General features: G+C 34.7%; 1 protein-coding gene and 1 non-coding gene across 2 annotated transcripts in view; both read left to right on the top strand.

The window, feature by feature from the left end:
- Rerg (RAS like estrogen regulated growth inhibitor) overlaps nt 1-18,839 on the top strand; it is a 109,358-nt gene extending 90,519 nt beyond the window's left edge. The window contains exons 3-5 of the mRNA XM_047551108.1: nt 5,336-5,392; nt 14,904-14,977; nt 16,509-18,839. Coding sequence (XP_047407064.1) covers nt 5,336-5,392; nt 14,904-14,977; nt 16,509-16,916 — 539 coding nt within the window. The 3' untranslated portion in view covers nt 16,917-18,839. The remainder of the gene's footprint in view (nt 1-5,335; nt 5,393-14,903; nt 14,978-16,508) is intronic.
- Nucleotides 15,816-15,889, top strand: Trnag-ccc (transfer RNA glycine (anticodon CCC)). Its single transcript has one exon. It is a non-coding gene; the product is annotated as a tRNA-Gly (tRNA).
- Nucleotides 18,840-20,977: the final 2,138 nt, after the last annotated feature.

The raw sequence follows: 20,977 nt of genomic DNA, 5'->3' as shown, positions 1-20,977 counted from the left end.
GGAGATAGCTCAGCTGGTAGAGTGCTTGCCTCACAAGCACAAGGCCCTGAGTTCGATCCCCAGTACCGCAAAAAAAAATAAAAAAAATAAAATAACTCAAAAGAAAAACTTCATCAAGCAGTCAGGAGAGAGAGGGTGTGAATTCAAAAGAAAATTAGACCAATTTTTGTAGTAATCATTTTAATTAAAAATTTAAATATAATTTGTGTAAGGGTCATTAAATAGCTACTATAAAGGATTTCAATTATAAATTCTTAAAACCTTTCAAAAAATAGTTATGGAAAGATGGAAAGATGTCATGGTTCTAATGTGAGCTCTTTTGTGTTAAGTTTTCTTCTGCTTCTTTATTTAACTGTTAAAGGTGAGTAATCTGTTACATGCACTGATACATCTTTTTCATCTATTCAATAAGTATTTTTTAGTCTACCATGTGCCACACTCTGTTCTAAACACTAAAAGACTGATGAATACAATAAAGTCCATGCCTTGATTGAATGTGCAATCTAAAGAAATCAAGGGAGAAATTCATTGCCACCTGCTCCTCAGATATGGCACCAATATTCAGAATATATTAAGGACTCAAAAAACTTAACACCAAGAAAATAACCTAATTAATACATGGGCAAAAGAACTAAACAGTCACCCCTACAAAGAAAAAATACAAATGGCCTACAAATGTATGAAAAAAATATTTAACATCTCTAGCAATCAGGGAAATGCAAATCAAAACCACATTGAAATTTCATCTCACTCCAGTCAGAATGGAAATTATCAGAATACAAATAATAAGTGTTAGCAAGGATGTGGGAAAAAAGGTGCACTCATACACTGTTGTTGGGACTACAAATTGGTGCAACCACTCTGAAAAGCAGTATGGAGATTCCTCAAAAAACTAGGAATGTGATCACCATATGACCCAGCTATCACACTCCTCAGTATATATCCAAAAGATCTAAAATCAGCATGCTATAGGGATACAGTCACCTTAATGTTTATAGCAGCATAATTCACAATTGCCAAGCTATGGAATCAACATAAGTGCCCTTCAACAGATGAATGGATAAAGAAAATGTATTATATATACTCAATGGAGTATTACCAGCCATAAAGAAGAAGAAACTATGCCATATCATTCAAATGGAATTGGAGACTATCATGTTAAGTGAAATAAGCCCGACCCAGAAAGTCAAAGGTCGATTGTTTTCTCTGTTATGAGAAGGCTAGTCTAAAATAAAGGGAAAAGAGAGAGAAAAAGTAAATGATGGGGGATTTCATCAAAATAGGAGAAAGATCACTAAAGTAGCAGAAGCAGGTTGAGGGAGAGGGAGGAGGGGTGAGATAAGGAAAAAAGAGTGGAATGAATCTGACCTAAGTTTTTTATATACACATATGAACATTCTACAAAGAACCTTACCATTAGGTATATCCACAAGACACTAATTTTTTAAAAAACTGTAAGTAAATAGCAGAAAGATCAGTAAAGTCAAGGAAACAGGGGGAGAAGGTGAAAATATGGGGAAATAGCACTGAATTAGAGCAAATTATATTCCATGTGTTTATGTTGAAATGAATCCTAATGTTATGTATGACTAATATGAACAAATGAAATAAAAAAGAAATAAAGCATAATTATAACAATAATAAGCATCTTAGTTGTTTTATTACTATTATGATAGTAATACTGGTGATAGCTGTAGTAGTAGCAGTAGCTCTCTGGTAGTAGGTAAACCCCATGAGGTCAGGGATCTTTGGATTATTCCAAACAGAGCAGAACCCAGCATGGAGGAGGCACTCAGTATTTGGTTAAAGACACAAGGTCAGGGAGAATTGGGAGTGAAGATGTGACATGAGATTATTTATGTTTTGACAGACTCTTTGGCTACTTTGTGAATAGTAGTCCAAGGGGGTGTGAGGTTCAGGAGAAGCAGAGCCACTGAGGAAGTAACTGAGTGCTAATGCGTGAGACCACAGAATGAGAGCCACTGTAGTAGGGAAAGTGAGGCACAGAAGGATTCATTGCACATAAAAACCGTGTTCTGTAATAAAATTAAAATAAAACTTGGGACTAAACAATACTGGTGATGTTTGAGAGTCACATCAGTAAATGGTGAATGATGTCTAAGCACCTTAGACACAATTTAAATAATAATAAAACCTTTAGATGATATCGTGTCTGCAGATGTAAAATTATTGTTTTTATTCTTTAGATTAATAGTTTTAAATTGAAATATTATTGAGAATTTTAAAATAAATGCATTTTTCTTTTTCATGAGTTATCTATGAGAGAGACATGAAAACATATCTTCAAGGAATGTATAGCTAACATGTCAATTTTTCAGTGTCTTTAAAACACATTTGAAATAGATTGATTTTTTTGAATGCATGATTCTGTTATTAAAATAACCATGCACATGTGTCTCTCTTAAAAAGAATATTTGAAAATATTTATGTGAACTACCTGGATTAAACCCAGCAGAACTGCCTTTCTGGAATTTGGTTATTGTATAAAAACTGAGCCAACAACTGAGAAGTCAGTAGGAACAACTTATCAGCAACATGACGACTCTGAGGTGCATAGAAGTCATGTTCTTTCTGACCTAACCCCAGAGCTAATTTCCTTCCATGTATACAAAATTGTAACAAGTTTTAAAATGTGGTTTATCAATTTATTATACAATAAAATAACAACATAGAGGAAGAGGTAATTTATTAGAGGTGGTTTCAGTGACTACAGCCAAAGAAGACAAATATAGTAGTGAGGGAAGAATAAATTTATATATACATATTCAAAGGTTTTAAAAACTTGAAAACCCTAGCACTCTAGATTTATTTTGCTTCATCCACTTCAGGAAAGTATTGCTACATAAGTACACAGGCCACTAATCAAGATTCTTAACCAGATCCAGACATTTAAAAATGATGCAATTATGTTCAGTATATTTTATTTTGAAAAACAAGTGCCTAATACATTTTGGAAAGACTGAGAAATGATTAAAGTTTCAATGATTTTGGAATGGGAGAACTTCCAATTTCAGTTATATAAAAATTAGTTTATTTCAATATCTCCTTTCTTAAAGATGACAATTATTTTCTCTAGGTTGCAGCCTTCAGAGTTAAAATTACATATTCTAGCAAAAGATGAAACTCTTTGAATCCCATGGGCAGTTATGTTTACTAACATTACTAATTCTAAAAACAGAAAAATATGTCTGTACTTATTACTTCATACATGCAAAAAATTTTAAAAAAATTAAAATCCCAGTCTCAAGAGAGTGGACAGTGACAGACTGTGAAGATTGCAGATCAAACCACAGATATGCTCACTGTGGGAAGGATTATAAGGTCAGTGGCCTTGCTACTTTAGTCTCTGCAGAGATTCACACAAATCCAGCCTCACACTCTGTAATTAGAAAGGACACTGCTACTTTCAGTCTCTAGTGGCTGTGGTCTGTTTGACAAAGTTCTCATTGCAGTTTTTACTGTTTTCTTCCACATGAGACAATAGGGTAGCAGGCAAAAATCCCTGTTTTTCCTAAAAGTGACAACAGACAAAGAATGGCAATAATCTTCAATTAACTAGTTTTATTTCTTCAGGAGTATCTTTTGGCTACTACATTCAAGGCATTTCAGTAATAAAAATGCACTCATAACCAATATTTTTAAATTAGAAAATGATAGACATTGATTCTTTAGTTAAGGTCAGTGGAATCTCAGGGAGGCCATCAAGGGTCTTCAGAGGGCTTGAGAGTCTGCTGCAATTTCATGCCAAACTTTGTGTGTATACTTTTCCAGAAAAAGAATCCAATGTTTTCAGTACATTTTCACAAAGTGTCCATGGTGACCCCCTTTGAAATTTTTCTTAGTGTTAACAACCAGTGTTATCAACTATAATACAAGTACAGGAAAATATCCAGCATGTCCCATCAATTTTTAAGGACTATAGAGTCCATATACTCAGATTTGTTTTTCTCCGACCTACATTTCAGCAAAATACGATCCAGATGGCCTAGGATTTAAAATCAGTTGAATACAATGAATACATTATAAGTATTATAAACTGACTTCCTGAATTCAAATCCTGACTCAGACACTAACTAGTTAGATGAGTGCAATTGAATTAACCTCTCAGGGCCTCAGTTTCCTTATTTAAAAAATGGGAGCATAGTACCTGCCTCAGGGGTGGAATGAGGATTGAGGCATTCCTTTATGTAAAGTGCTTAGGATAGTTCCAGACCTGGCTCTGCAGTTCATCAGTGTTATTTTGGAGGAGCTTTAATGAATTTTCAATAGAATTCTTAATTTTGAATATCTATGTTTTTATAATATACAATACCAGCTGGTGATCTTTCTGTTACAATAAAACTTATGTTTCTAACTCATGATTGTCAATCTTTCTTTTATTGGTACATATTAACTATACAGAAGAGTAAATTTTATTCTGGCATATTATACATGCATATAATAAAATTTTATCAATTTCACTCTCCAATACTCCTCCCATCACCTTCCCCCTACCCTCACGGTCTCCTGTCTACGTCCATAAAATTTATTTATGCATTTATTTATTTATTTATCGGTACTGGAGATTGAACCCAGGGGCACTTAACCACTGAGCTACATCCCAAGGTCTTTTTGGTTTTTATTTTGAGACAGGGTCTCACTTAGTTGCTTAAGACCTCACTATGTTGCTGGGGCTGACCTTGAACTTCAGATCCTCCTGTTTCAGTCTCTTAAACTGCTGGGACTACAGGCATGTGCCACCATGCCTGGAGAGATCTATTTTTATCTCCATCAAACTATCTGTCTATCAAGCTATCTGTCTGTCTATCTGTCTATCTAATTTTTCCTCTAGCTTTCACATAAGGAGAAAACACATGACACTGTCTTCCTGAGTCTCGCTTATTTCCCTTAACATGATGATCTCCAGTTCCATCCATTTTTGTGCAAATGACATAATTTTGATAGCATTATCAATATTTAAACTTTGGACACCTAGATTTGATGCTTTTTATCTGAAGTCATTGTATTGCTGAAAATTTTGTATGTGAGCATTGTCACATTGTGATGTTTTTGTTTGTTTTTAACCCTACCGACTGACATCCAAGTTGTTGATTAATATACAATAAGCCCATTATATTGTTACTTCAGGTTTCAGGCCTCAATATGAAATTGAAAAAGTATTTGAATAAACATAAATAAATTTATTGGGTTTATATACACCACAGAAATATTAAATGCATATAAAGTTGTATGAATCTTTTCTCTTTCTTTAGAATACTAAGAACTCCATCAAACCCACAAATTTGATTGACATGCTGCTCTTTTTTTCCCACAGCTCTTGTAGTGAGATTTCTGACCAAACGGTTCATCTGGGAATATGATCCCACCCTCGGTAGGTCGAATTTTATTTTCTTCCATCATGTTCCATTACAACATTTTAAAGCCCCTTGCAGCTGCTTTGGAAGTGCAAATAGTTATCATATCATGCAAAGATTCCCTCTAAGAGGCCAGCTGTGTTTCATGCTGTATGTGCTTAGAACCCTGCAGTATTTTAATGTGGAAATGAAGAAACTAGGTCAAACCTAAGACACAAATAAGTGGCAATATGAGGCCGGCCCATCAAAAGACAGCATCATTCCAATGGGAGAAAGAAAAAACAGACACAGCAAGTTTGGTGTGGGGTGTAATGGCACACTGAAGGCAGCTTAAAACTAACCCCAAATTTCTAAATAACGATTTGGGGAAAGGTTAAGAATAAACTATGCTCCCCCACCAATTCTTCTCTCCTATGAATCAGACTAAAATGTGTTTAAATAAAGATGCAAAATGTGTGGTCTGTGGATCTTAAAAGTCACCATAATGTTTATGCATGAAGTGTGGGCAGACTATTTCTGAGCTCTTGTTTTGGTTTGGTTTTTATTATCACTCCAAGGTTACATATGTTCAGCTTAAAGGGGAGCTTTCTCTCTTGTATCTTATTAGTTATTTTCATTCATTCATTTGACAAATATTTAGGAACTCCCTACTGTGTGTCAGTCATGTTCAGATGCTGCAGATAAATTCATGGCAAGAAAAGAACCAAAAACTAAAAACCAAAAAACAAAACTCGAGAGAAAAACCTCTGCTTTTTTTCTGCTAACAGTCTAGTAAAGAATCAGTAAATAAATAGATATATATCAGATGGTGCTATAAAGGAGGACTGAACAGGAGATAGTGAATGCTTCTGCAGTTTATTTCTTTAATATTTAATTTTTAAATCTATTCATAACTTATTTGAGTGAGAAGTACAGGGTGAAAACCAAACATTTTTTCCAAATATTTGAGCAATTTTCTTATAGTTAAATAACTCCTAATTTCCCACATTACTTTCAGTATTCTCTTTGTATATTAAATTATTTACCATAGGACAAAATTTAGATTAGCTTTTCATACCACATCCAATACCACACACTTGATAATTGTATGCTCTATGCAACATTTTAATAGTCAGTATAAGAAGTCTTCTTTCATTACTGTGTTTTACAAAATTACCTTGGCTACTCTCTCTAATGTATTTTTTTTCAGGTTAATTTTCAAAATTGTCATAATATGATGTGATTTTGATTGGAATTGCACTAAAACTACAAATTGTTTTGAAAAGATTCATATTTTTATGCTATTCAAGATTTTAAACTAGCATATCTCTGCATTTATTCTTCTCCTAGGATTTTTCTTTTAAACATTTTGTTCATCAAAATTTTTCAACATATTTTTGAATATAGACACACTAAATTTAATATGATCTATTTGGATCTAAAAATGTACCTGGTTTAAAAAAATTATTCTTTTATTGTTTCACTTAAGTAGATACCTGTTGTCCTTTTATATTTTCATTATTTATATAAATTTACAGAAACTATCTGAGAATCTCAATGATCTACAGCTCAATAGAAAAATACTAATTATTTGTTATATTCACACATCTCAATGAAAGATGAATCTTGCTAAAAATGTTCTCATAATTTTTTGCTCTCTCTCTTTTTGAATGTGTCCCAGTAACTAATGCTATTATTTTTAATTAGTCTTAGGTGAACCATTTTCCTTTTGTTTTATTCATTCTGAAAAACAACTGCTATTAATAGAACCAGCCTGCATCCATTGCTGGCAGTGCAGGCCTCCATCACTGAGAATGGCGAGACTTCTCTGAGTGCCCTTGCTCTGCTCTGCTGGGAGAGGACATGGCTGCTAGGCAACAAGAGCTCTCTGTCCTCCGACTTCAGGAGTAAAGGGTTTGTGATTCGCTCCCAGGTGATGGTTTCCTTTAGCTTTCACTCTGGAGACTGAATCTGTGTGGGTGTGCGTGCATTTGCACTAGAAGCCACTAATGTTCTGGCATAGAGGAGGCTCCAATTCATTTGATTCAAGAGAAATTAGCATTTCCTGGGCTTAACTTCACATTACTATAGGAAAGACCAGATCCTTTGTTGAATACGTGGCTATTTTAAAAGTCCAAGATAACCACCAACAGCAAATTTATATATTACAAAGCAAATTAACATAGTTGGGAAAAAATAGTCTTGTATTCTGAATTTTGTGTCTTCCTCAGAAACATGGGACAGGCTTCAAAACTTGTAACAGAATTATTGCTCCATGAGAAGTTGGAAGTCATGAACACTTCTACATATTAACAATACTGAAATATTTACTGTTTCAAAATCATTCTAGAATGTCAAGTTCACTGTTTTTTGTTTGTTTTGTTTTCTTTTGTTTTGATTTTTTTATGTAGCAGGTCTAAAATAAGAATGTCAACTAGAGATGTAAGGGGCAGAGGGTGAAGGGAACTAAATTTGTACACATTAAATGTCTATTTCATAAAAATGGAGGACTTTTTTAAACATACGAGTGTTTTGAAGGATAAAGTCTAAGAAAAAAAGTTGATCCTTTTCATTGAGTGATTTTAGTTTCCCCTAATTTTCTTTTTCTTTTTGCATTTCACAGCAGATCAGTAAAATATTTGTCAGAGGCCAGTCCTCGTTTATGAACAGCATTTAAAAACCACCACTCAAGTTCATAACATTTGGGACTTGGACCATCTAACCAAGAAAACCCCCTAATGTGGCTACAATACTTGGGTTGTAGACAAACAGAATCCATATTATACAATCTCAACTAAGAACTGAATCCCTACCTCCCAGAGCCATGTTGCCCTCTAAGAATGTTAGTCATAGAAGAGGATACAGACAGAGGCTTAGATTGTGTTTAGTTGTGTGTGTGCCTGTAAGCAAGTGAGAGTGTGTGCAAGTGTGTGTGTATGGGAGGCACTGGAGAGGAGAGAGACTGCATTTCAGTACAAACACATCTATGTTGGCACATAGTGTTGTGTTTGAATGGATGGTGGCTGTCTGTATCTGCATAGTAAAAGCTCGGATAGGAATAAGGGTGGGAGTCAGACAGATTAGACCTACTGGTTCTTGGATTCCCTGTGTGGTTCTTCTTGCCTGCCTTACAATTCCTTCTGCTTGGAAAGATTCATACAAAGAGAGATATGCTCCCAGAACCAAATTCTCTCAACTGGATACCAAAGCAGAAGTGCTCAGCAAACTCGTAGAGCTATTTAATACAGCACTGCAGGGAAGTTGGAGATAGTTATTTGACAAATAAAGAAGCAGGTCCAAAGAAGTAAATTTTTATCCGAGATTACTTGGCTAGTTTGTGGCCAGACCAGCAGTAGAACTCAAGTCAATGCAATTTTCATTCCAGCGTAAATCAACATCACTAACTGCTATTGTTACTGTGCTGCTTAGTATCTATACTAATGTGTTGAAATTTGCCAAAGGAAAAAAAAGTTACACAAGAATTAACCACATTCAAAATCTCCTCTCAAAGTATACAAAATATACCTCTATTTATAAAAAATGTGACTGAATGCAGGTTTTAAATCTCACATACACAGTGAAATTGATATATTTTTAATATGTCTAATTCTATTTTGAAGCTAATATTTGCTTTATAGTCTATAACATTTGATGCATTTTGGAAGTACCTCCTATCCAATAATATCTCTTACTCTTCAAAAAAATAAAAATAAAAACAAAGAGACTCAAATTATCATTTTTGTTAGTATGAAGAAAATTTAAAGTCTGTCCACCATCCAAACATAGACACATTTTCTCATGTGTTTTAAAATGAATATCAGAGTTTATTACCAAAAGAACTTAATGTATTTTTTCAAAACTATCCCAGAAAAGGTAGTACATACATGTACAATGTTTTGACTCTGTAGGCAATACTTCCAAAGTTTCACACGTAGAGAAATGGGTTTCCTAATGAGAGACACTTAAAGAAAATATGTTAAAATGGTGTGAAACTAGATGAAATCACCACTGCCACCCACTGCTAAGCTTGTGTCAGACATTCCCTCATTTCCTGCATTTCATCCTTTTCGTTTCAGTAACAAACAGCCAAAGAATCACACGACTTCATACAATTTTCATTCTATCCTATTTCCCCCCTGCCGCAGCCTTCTGTGGTTGAAATACATATCCTATTTATCATGGAAGCAACAGAGAAAAATTGCCCTGTCTTTCAGACAACTTTTGGTATAAAACAAGATGGACTAGAGCCCAGAATTCTGTTTTCCAGGCTCCAGGGCTGATGCCAGTCTTTTGAAAAGGGAAGTCAGTATAAAGAACAGTAGAAGCAGAAACCCAAAAGACATATGTGATGTGGCCCAGACTTCTCCTCCCTGAGGCAGGGCACTGAGGATGAAAGCAGGAAAAATTGAGAGAACAGTTAGAGACAAGTAGCTACTGTAAATGGAATTTTAGAGCATTCAATTATACAAAACTATAATCTCTCATGATAGAGGGATAGAATGTTCTAGAACCGAGAATCAGCATTCATACCATGCACACAATGCAAGTTCTAGGAGAATGAAAATAGTGCAAAATGCACCTATTTAATCTTATTTTAAAATTCTACTTTTGGAAAATACCGTGGCAAGGCACATGCCTGAACCATGACTGCACACTATGGATGGCATGTACATTATGGTTGAGGATAAGTTAACACTACTTCACTCAGCTTCCTTTCTGCAGTTTGCATTTTGGGTAGGAATTTATATTTATGGTAAAATAACAAAATTATGGTCAAAAAAGGCTGCAAAAGGGCTGGGGATATATAGCTCAGTTGGTAGAGTGCTTGCCTTGCAAGCATAAGGCCCTGGGTTCTACTCCCCAGCACCGCAAAAAAAGGCTGCAAAATAGTGGGTGAAATGGAAGTCCAAAATAACAACAACAGTAATAGTAATTAATAATAATAATGGTTCACAGCCTATTCCCATGGAAGCAGAAACTTCTGTGTGGTTGGTTGGTAATTTAGGTAGTTTATTCAAGTAAGTAATTATGTTAGTTAAATTGCTGTTTTCATGGCACCTTGCAATTATTGTATACGTGAGGCCTTTATATGATTGTTTTATTTTTCTCTGCATACCTTATTCTGACACCCATGTGCTCTTCTTTCCAATAAGTACATTCTAATGTGTTTGATACTAAGTGTATTTTTTCCATTACACTCCAAAACCACTCCAGTCAGTCTTCCTGCTACCACTTACCACCTTTGTGACATTCAGCAAATTATTACTGTTATGTCTCGGTTTCTTCTAAAATGGAGCTAATAGTAATACTTCATGAGATATTTGTGAAGTAAATAAATTGACATAAATAAATCATTTAGAACAATATTTGTTCAAGTAATATCCAGTTTGTATGAAAAATACATTTTGTGCATGGATTTAAATTTATATAAATTTTATTGTGTATGTCTCTATTTCTAATCTTTATAACAGAATGTGGAATTTTTAAGGTCCATGGTAAACACCCTAGTTGCCTCCAAGGTGATCTCCTGCTATCTCTAGGGAAATATTGCCTTAAATCAATCTTTAGCTTGCACATTCCTAAGTGATGCTGATTTTGCTGGTCCAGACAGTACACTTTGAGAAACACTGCTGTAAGAACCTGGACCAGGTTTTTATTTCGTTTTGTTTTGTTTTGATTTTTTAATTTCCCTGGGGCACATGCCTAAGCGGAAGTTGCTGGATCTTAGGGCATTTAACACTGTTAAGTTGCCCTCCAAAATGCTATACCAGTCTACACTCCCATTGCTGATACATGGAAACTTTCTAGAATTCAATCAACCATTTCATTATCTAACTTTCTAATTTGGCCAATCTTATGGTTGTAAAATAATTTTATAAGCTTCCCTCTGGTACGTAACCACGTAAAGCATCATTTTATATACATTTATGTATTTGGTCTTTCTCCTCTGCAAACTTCCTCTTCGTATAGTTTGCCTATATTGACTTTCTGCTTATCCATCTTTTTATTTTTAATTCCTAAAAGCTCCTCTATAGTTTAGATATTTGTCAATTTTGGGTTTTGATGTTGCGGATACTTTCTCCAACTTTTACTTTATTTCATGTGACATAAAAAATTTAATATAGTCAACTCATTTATTTTTAGATCATTTTGTGTGTATGAGCTTTTATTCTTTTAACTTGTTATTGTTTTAAGTTTACTTTTCAAATCCAGTTGATTTAAATCTTTACTCCATCTGGATTTACTTTTAGTGTATTCTCCAGGGGGGGTCCGTGGAGTGACCAATTCTTCATTGGTTGTTCCCATTGTCATCTATGGTACAATCTATTCTTCCCCCCCATGTGGTTTGTGGTGCCACCTCAGTCACATACTAAATTCCTATGTAAATGAGCATCTATTTAAGGCCTTGTGAGTTTGCACATCTGACAGTACCACACTGTTTTGGGTAGTGTTATTTACTTTGTATTATGTCCTTTAGATAAGCTTTGATTTAGTTTCTCAAAAAGTCTGACTGGACTTTTAGTTTGAATTGCATTAGATTTGAGGTTACTTTGGGGAAAATTTAACATCTTTTAAAAATTGTTGCTCATCCATTTTTCTTGGCAATTTTCCTGTTTATTCAAGTATCTTTTGGGTCTTTTCATAAAATTCTGAGTTTTTCTAATTGTGTTCATTCTTTATTATTTCTTAGATATTATTATTTATTTTATTGCTCTTGGGAATGGTTGCTTGTTGTCCTTTATATTTCCTATGTGACTTTTGCTGATATGGAAGAATTTTAGTGATTCATTCTATACTGTCCTCAAATTTGCAATCTTAATAATCTTTAAATTCTTTTCCCATTCTTAGGATACTGAAAGCTCAGTCCTTGTCTCCACTACCAATCCAAAAATGAGGACAAGTTTTGGTATAAAGGAGAAAGTTTTGTTGATTTGCTAGCAAAGGAGAAGCAGAGGACTCCTGTCCCAGAGGCTGTGATTCTCCCTGCCAAAAGGACCACAGGGATTTTAACAGAGGAATAAAAGGGCTGGGATCTAAATATTATGAGTAGGTAAAATGAATCTGTGTCAGCCAGCTGTCCTTGAGAGAGCCATTGCTCCAGTTCCCAAGTTTGGAGTTTGTTTATTCTTGTGGGCAGTGACATTCTTCCAGGCAGTGAAGGACATGCCAGCTTAGTCGAGACAGGAAAAGTGTTAGTCTTTTCCTTCCACTGCTAGGGAGGGATAAAGAGAGGAGGAAGAAAAGAAGAAATAATCATGTCAGGTTTAAAATAAGACAGTAGTTGTCAAGGAGCAAGGTTTGTATTCAAAGCGTAAAGTGAACACCCCCATTACACTATGTCTCTTACTTATTTTTTCCTATCTTGTTGTATTTATCCAGTGGTTTTTTTTTTTTTTTTTTTTTTTGCGGTGCTGGGGATCGAACCCAGGGCCTTGTGCTTACAACGCAAGCACTCTACCAACTGAGCTATCTCCCCAGCCCCTATCCAGTGTTTATAATCCATGTTGGATTATCTTTTTGTATAGCACATACTTTTTCTGGTTAAGAGTTTGAAAACAATCTGTATACTTAGTCCATTTATTTTATGTATGCTGTGGGCTTTTATATACATTTTTCATGTCAAGGAATTCCTTTTATTCTTAGTTTTCTGAATTTTTTTTAAATGCTAAATAGATAATGGGATAAAGGGGAAAAAGTATTTTCTTCTTGAGAGAGTCAATCATGTGATTAGTTTCCTTTAGTTTCTTAATTTATTTAATTATATTGATAATATTTAAACACTATTTGCATTCCTGAAATAAATACTATCTTATCATAATATACTTAATCTGTTGAATTCAATTGGATAATATTTGTAATTTTTGAATCTGTGTTCAAATATAGAATGAGTCTACTATTTTCTTATTCTTTTGTTTTCTTCTTGTTACTTTTGTACTATTAACTAGCAGGGTCAGAATAATTTCTCATAAAAGGTATTGGGTAGTTATACTTTTTCTCTCATGATATTTTGTCTTTTATTTCTTTCCTTGTATATTTTAAAATTTATTCTCTTTTCCCTCTTTTACTTTATTGAGTTGAGTATTCAGTTCACTTTTTCTATCCTTTATTTTATTGTCTTCTGAAATAAGTATGTTAGTTTACTGAAACCTGCCTCTCAGTTCTTCTCTTCACCTCCATCCTGATATGATATATTAGAATCATGTAGAATTGTAACTGTGGACTGCTTTTGGTACAGTTTTGTCATTTTCTTTTATGTCACAGATGTCATGAATCCAGTGTCACTGCTAAAATGTCCAATGTCAAATTTGAGTCATATCCTTTTGTAGGTGATGAGCTTTTATTCTCTAAATTGCTTTAGATTTTTCTTTTCCATTTCTAACTTTACATTTCATGGAAATGGATTTAGATTGGAAACTTTTTTCTCACATATTCTGTTAGTCATTTTGATCTGAAGTGTTTCAATGACTCTCATCCAGGGAAATTCTTAGTCATTACAACTTTGAATATTTCCACATCTCTATGTGTTTTGTTCTCTCTTTGAGGTTCTTATAAAGAATGACACTTCTAATTCTATTGTCCATACTTCCTACTAAGGTTTTAGCTTCCAGTTTTCTTATTATCACTTCCTGAGGCATTCTGGGAGAATTCCTAGACCTGACCTTCATCAGTTGCCAATCATTTATTGAATCATTTATTTCAGTTGTTCTAGTTTTCATATAGAGAACTTGGTTTTTACTTCTGGTTTCCACTTATGTGACCATGAGGACTACATTCAAGGTTACTTAGTCTTCTTGCACCTGCTAACCTCTTTCACCCCCTCACAGCTTGGAGACCCCTCAACTCTTGCCTTACCAACCTCCAGCTGGTACTGAGCAGCTACTGTATTCTGCTTTGAAGAGGCAACACAAATGAGAGAAATCTGTATTATTCCTTCTCCCTTCCATGCTTCCCAGCCCTCTTCTAATTTGCGTTGTTGTTTCTTGCCAACTATCAAACATTGGATCCCAACTACCTATTACTGCCCCAAGTATTTCCCACAGTTTTACATCATTTGGTAAGATCTATCCACCTCCCTCTAATGTCTATTGGGTTGAGGTTTAGAAAGAAAATATTAGTTTCTATTTGTATGTAACCTTGTTAGGAAAATAAATTAACAGAGTTTTACAGAAACTGGACATTTAGGGGTATCATTACCCATTTTGTGGAAAACCTCCCTGTCATTTTAGAAGGTAGAGGTCTCATTTTATTGAGATAGAAAAGAGCATGAGAGAACTGACCTCAAAGGGGAATAAAATGGAACCTTAAGAGGAACAGACAGAGTATCAAGGAAGCAAAGAGAGCTCTGCCATGAAAGGTGATGGCTCCTTATTAGAACTTCTGCCTGGAGCTCTGGGAGTACAAAGATGTTGCATTCTTGCATATTCATCTTTGCTTTCCTAGACTGCATAGTCTCCTGTGCTGCTCCATGCCTGATTTCTCATTTTAAGGATCAAATTAAATCTTACATTTATTTACCCTTTTGTCTTCTTTATTTGTTCATTCCCTCAGAATCAACCTACCGACACCAAGCAACCATTGATGATGAAGTTGTTTCCATGGAGATTCTTGATACTGCTGGCCAGGTGAATAGAAATTCAACTAAAATATTTTCTGCATCAAATAAAAAAGAGACAAGCATAATATGTGCAAAAATTGAGGCACTTTCATTCAACTAATTTTTGCATAAAATCTAAAATCTTCGTTCTTCAATTTTATACAGTAACACATTTGTAACAGCCTGTGTATGATGTTTATTTTACTTCCTTGTGCTTCGAGGAAGTTTTGAAAATACTATAATATTTATATATTGTCCAGGTTGGAATCTCCCACCTGTTTTGTGGCTTAGCAAGATATTCGTAAGTTTTCATGGTAATGTGTTTTGAAATGCTTAAATAAACTTAAGTAAGTGCCTTTTCTGATAGTTTGCAGAGGCTTTAATATGTTAATGTGCAAGGTAATCCTTTAAGAGAAAGACATAGTACATATTGACTTCTGTGGCCATACATAAATCTGTTTGTTTCAAAATGCTTTATTTTGGGATTCTCTCCTGTAACATTTTCTTTATAAATCTGCTTTGAGGTTAGTCAAATCTAAAATTATGAAAGGATTCATAGATAGGTTTAGTTTTAAATATAGAAGTGACTAGTGGGATGAGTTGAGAAACTGAAGTTTTCCATGGTCCTTTGTCAATAATCTATGGCACCATCAAGACTTGAATTAAAGAGTTTAATCCATGAAATGTTCTTGAAATGAATTTTACATATTTGCGTCTCATCACCACCTTCTTATACTCTGACCTTCACACCCAGAACCAACTGAGAAAGGGTGTGGCCTCCAGAAGCCACTTGAACCTCTAAAGGCAATGCTTTCTCAATTATCCCATGAAGGAGTGGTCACTCTCTTTAAGAATCACATCAGGTCTGGGGATATAGCTCAGTTGGCAGAGCGCTTGCCTCCCAAACACAAGGCCCTGGGTTCAATCCCCAGTACCTCAAAAAAAAAAAAAAAAAAAAATCACATCAAATAAGTTTCCATCATTATTGGTACAAGATGACATCTTTGGTGTATTAGCATAGGGGAAAAAAAAGAAAAGCCCACCTTACAGTTGGATCCCAAATAGCCTGTCCCTTCTTTTTTTTTCCTAGAGGCTAATTGTCTCTAATGAGAAAGGAGATTAAAATACACAAAGAAAACAAGAAATGGGGAGGGGACATCTTGCTAAATTTTGACTCTAATTCTACTACCTAAATATTGGGATAAGAACCACTTATTAATTTATTAATTTTCAATCATGATGAAAAATCTCAACAGTGATATGCTCAACCGGGCTGTAATTTATTAATAGTTGTGATTTCAAAAGTAATGATATAGCAAGAAACATTAAAAGTAGACATTTAGTCTATGAAACTTTTCAGTTCCTGAAGTATCTTGATATGAGTAAGTAATGTTCCTATTCCCAACTGATTGAGAAAGTAAACTCGCACAGGCAGAGCCAGGACATTTAACAAAAGTGGATATGAACAATACTAATTGAGGGTTATTACCAGCATTAGCAGTGTCTATACATTGTGATTACCTCCAGGTTTCCCAGCTGCTGTTCTTCTTTACCTACAGGAAGACACCATTCAGAGGGAAGGGCACATGCGGTGGGGAGAAGGCTTTGTGCTGGTCTATGACATTACTGACCGAGGAAGTTTTGAGGAAGTGCTGCCACTGAAGAACATCCTAGATGAGATCAAAAAGCCCAAGAACGTGACATTAATCTTGGTTGGAAACAAAGCTGATTTGGACCATTCCCGACAAGTGAGTACAGAAGAAGGGGAGAAGCTGGCCACAGAATTGGCATGTGCTTTCTATGAGTGTTCTGCATGCACTGGAGAAGGGAACATCACAGAGATCTTCTACGAGTTATGTCGAGAGGTGCGTCGCCGGAGGATGGTGCAGGGCAAGACGAGGAGACGCAGCTCCACCACACATGTCAAGCAGGCCATCAACAAGATGCTCACCAAAATCAGTAGTTAGGCCACTCTGGTCTTGCAGAGGCCCTGCAGAGGTGGGTTGGGTAATTGGAAACACTCTTTTGCCCTTCTTTTTTCCCTCCGAAAATGAAACAAAATATTCCACTCCTTGTTTTGACTATGGGAATTGTCTGGGCTTCTTTGTTCTACACCTTCCATATGTTAGGAGTTTTAGAGTGTCTTGTGCAGTTTAGATGCTGACAATTTTTCCCTTTCAAGCTTGCATAGGATCCACTCCACTATAGCTTGAAAATGTAGCTACCAGAAATTCAGAAATGGCTGGGCTCATATTCAGCTATTTTTAGGCTTCTCCACATTACTTAAATAAGTTAAAGTCTTTTTAGAGTCATTCTTAAATTCCATATATTGTCAAAAACTACAAAAGATCATCATAAATGTCTAAGATAGCAGAAAACACAGTAAAAACACCAAAAGGATGACTGAGCTGTCGCAGCAAGGATTAGAACTCCAGTTCCTTTTTGAAGTGAGGATTTTCTGAATTATCTTAAATCATCAAGTTTTGTTTAACCCTTCATTTTGTTCTTATCTTGAACATGAATTCACTAAGGTTTTTCACTGCAATAGAGAGTTCATTTCAATTTGAGTTGATTCTCTCAATGACATATTGACCATTATGCCTTGATTCTTCTTGCTTGGCTTACACACATCTGTAATAACAGAGGCAGCAGGACCCACAATTCAAATCTTGCTAGGGCTTTTCCCCCAGGCCCAAGGTGATGTAAAACATTAGCAATCTTTTCACCAAACTCTAACTTCATGGCATGCATGTAGAGGAGATAAACTTAGAGATGCCTGATTTGTTTCTCACTCTGTTTATCACCTTAGCAGAAAGACAATACAAACAACAGGGTAATTAGGAATGGAGATTAACCACCCCTCTGTAGGGAAACCAAGGCTCTGTGCTAGCCAGGCACATCAGAAAAAGAAGCCTCTGTTTCATTAAGATGGCCGCATGACTCCTTTAACATTTTGGGTAAATTAATTCACTTAGAAAGATTCAGAAAAGAATGAATGATTTAAGTTCATTATACCTGAATAAATGTGCATAAAACAGATTCTTATATTGTAAAAGTACAGTCTATAACTAACAAGGCTTTATAACTCTTTTCTCCCTCTTATGCCCCCATATATTAAGATTTGGGCACTTTATTTTAGAAGAAAATATATATCTTTTACATATGTATGTATTTGTAAATGCATAGATATATGTATAAAATTTGTAAGTGTTGGAAGCTTTAGTTCACCATGTATTTGGACAACTTGGTATAACTGACTTTATTTTATGTGACTATAATAAAAAGCATAATTTTCAAATTTGGGTAGTCTTTCTTATAATAATAACATGAAATACTTTTTAACTCTCAGAGACACTTGAGAGAGCAATTGAATTAGAGAGTTGAAAAATCAGTGAACCTTACTTTTAAAATTAGCTCCTGTTGATAATTATAATTCCTACTTTTAGAGTGCTTAGGTGTTATTTTAGGCATGTTATATATTATCTCTCCAAATCATCACAATAACTCTATGAGAGAGTACTACAATATTACAATTGTAGAGTTAATGATAGTCTTAAGAGAAAAAAGTAATGTATCCGGGTCTACACAGCATTTGGTGGTTAGAACCAGGATTTGAACTCAAAGGATCAAAGACTCAGACTCTATAGCCCACAGTACTATCCACCATCCAGTTCTTACCCTTGTGTTCTAGGGATGAGGTTATAGGAATATATATGTCACATACATGACTCAATACAAGTCAGTTAGTTCATTAGATGGTGTCAGCCCTGAACTTTAAAGAACATAAGAGAACAATTTAAGAAAGAAAATATTGTAGGCAAAAAATATTGTGGATATGAAATGAAGACATGAAAGGTGATGGTGAATGTGGGAATTTAAAGGAATTTAGATGACCACATATTTAATTTTTAGGCGGGGGGAGGAGAGGATATCAGAAGGGGAGAAGAGAAAGAAAAGGAGTAAAAGAATAGGAAATAAGAATAAAATGTCAAAAATTCATATTCTTGTAAGCAACGACTTATTAAAGGACCAAATTAAAAAACTCGACTGTGATTCATTTTTCATAATGTCCATTTAGACAATGCAAAGGGAAAGGAAACAGTGAAAATTATTTTGGAAATTTGTCACCTTCTGTGTTCATAATCTCTTCCATTCTCTCATATGTGTGCTGGAAATATAGCTCACTCAGCTCCTATTAAAAGCAAGCTCCTAGGGAGACAGTAAAATACTTATGTGTCATCTTCAAGTAAAAAAACTAAGGAAGTTAAATACACAGTCACTAAAACCAATAACTACCCTAGACATATGAATACAAATCCAGACCTGTTAAAAATCCTAGAACCACTGGCATAAATTCCAACTGGTAATTTTAGAAGAACATGAGATTATACAAATATAAATTAGCTATCCCTCTCATGCCCAGGCTTCTCCACAGAGAAAGGTCACAAAGAGTTTAACACTACTAGTAGTTTGGAAACTGAGCCTCATTTTCATGGATGCCAGTGATGCAAGATTCGATAGTAAAGAATAGGGATAGGGTTTTATTTTCAGTGTTAAAAGTATATCATACTAATTATAATGGTATAATAGGGACTGGATTTACTTGTCAAACAACTAGAAATAAAAACAGATGAAATATATGTAACAATGGTTCTCCAACATTGAATAATAAGCAATAAAGTACTGTGTTCTCAGACAGAAGGGAAAGAGCTAGAGCTGAGAAAAACACCTATGATTTCACCAGTTGCCAAGCAGCAGATTCTAGAAAGTAGTACTGTGAGGAAATATTCATAAAGAGCCTGGTGGTCTCATTGAGTTAAAAAGACAAAGATTAGAACTTCAAGAGGCCAATGTCATAAAATCTGTGGTATAGAATGTCTGAAGGAAGGAACTTCAACAGAGAGATTTGCAAAAGTATTCTTTTAATCTTTGAATATGGAGGAATGCATGATGAGAGGAAACTACTCAAGGTTGAAATAAGAAACACAGAAAAGTAATAGGTCAACTTTCAGGGAAAGCATACATGGGACTGGGAGTAGTTCACCAGCCACACCGAAAAGACCTTGTAATGGACAAGTAGTACACATGACAGTAGAAGTTATATTGTAATATTTGAGTCTAAATTTTCCCTAGATCAAGATGTTGAATATTAACAGAGCTTTTAAAAGTCTGAAATTGATGAAACTGAATTCAGGTAACTTGATTGTAAGCTAGAAAAAAAAATCCAACATGATTTATAAAAGTATACAAAATAAATCCTGTACCCAACACGAGTAAAAATTATGATGACTGGCATCCAGTCAAAAATTACTATGCACACAAAGAAACAGAAAAATATATCCCATAAGTATGATAAAAGTCAATCAATAGAAACAGATTAAGAATGACATATGATGTCATTACCAAAGAAGGAAAATAAAACAGCTATTACAAATATATTCCGTATGTTCAAGAAAGTAAGGAAAGACATGAGCATAGTAAAGACATAATGAACGATAAAAATATGTTCCAAATGTTGTTTCTATCTGAAATGATAATACACGGAGTGTGATGAACATCAGATTATACCCTGAAAAAATAATGAGTCAGCTTGAAAAAAACAGCATTAGAAATTATTCAAATGAAACAGCAAACAGAAAACATTTAAAAAGACAAAAATGAACACAGCATTAGACATCTCTGGAATAAAAGCAAACAGTCTAATGCATGCATAATTGAACTAAAAGAAGTAGTATGATGGTAGGACCAAAAAATTTGTTTGAAAGGTAATTACTAAAAATCATTCCAAATCATAAGCCCTCAAATCCAAGAAACTCAAAAGATCACTAGGGAGTAAAAAAAAAAAAAAAAAAAAAAAATCAAAGGAAACAATATGGTACATCAAAATCAAATTGCTGAAAGATAGTGATAAACAGAAAGTTTTAAAAACAACCTGAAGGAAAACATGCGCATCACATTCAGTGCACAAGCATAAGAATTATGGCTGACTTATCTCCCAAAATTATGCAAGCCAGAGGCATTGGAATAA

The sequence above is a fragment of the Sciurus carolinensis genome, chromosome 4 (genome assembly GCF_902686445.1).
Source record: "Sciurus carolinensis chromosome 4, mSciCar1.2, whole genome shotgun sequence".
NCBI classification, from domain to species: domain Eukaryota; kingdom Metazoa; phylum Chordata; class Mammalia; order Rodentia; family Sciuridae; genus Sciurus; species Sciurus carolinensis.
This window is presented reverse-complemented; position numbering and strand designations above follow the sequence as displayed.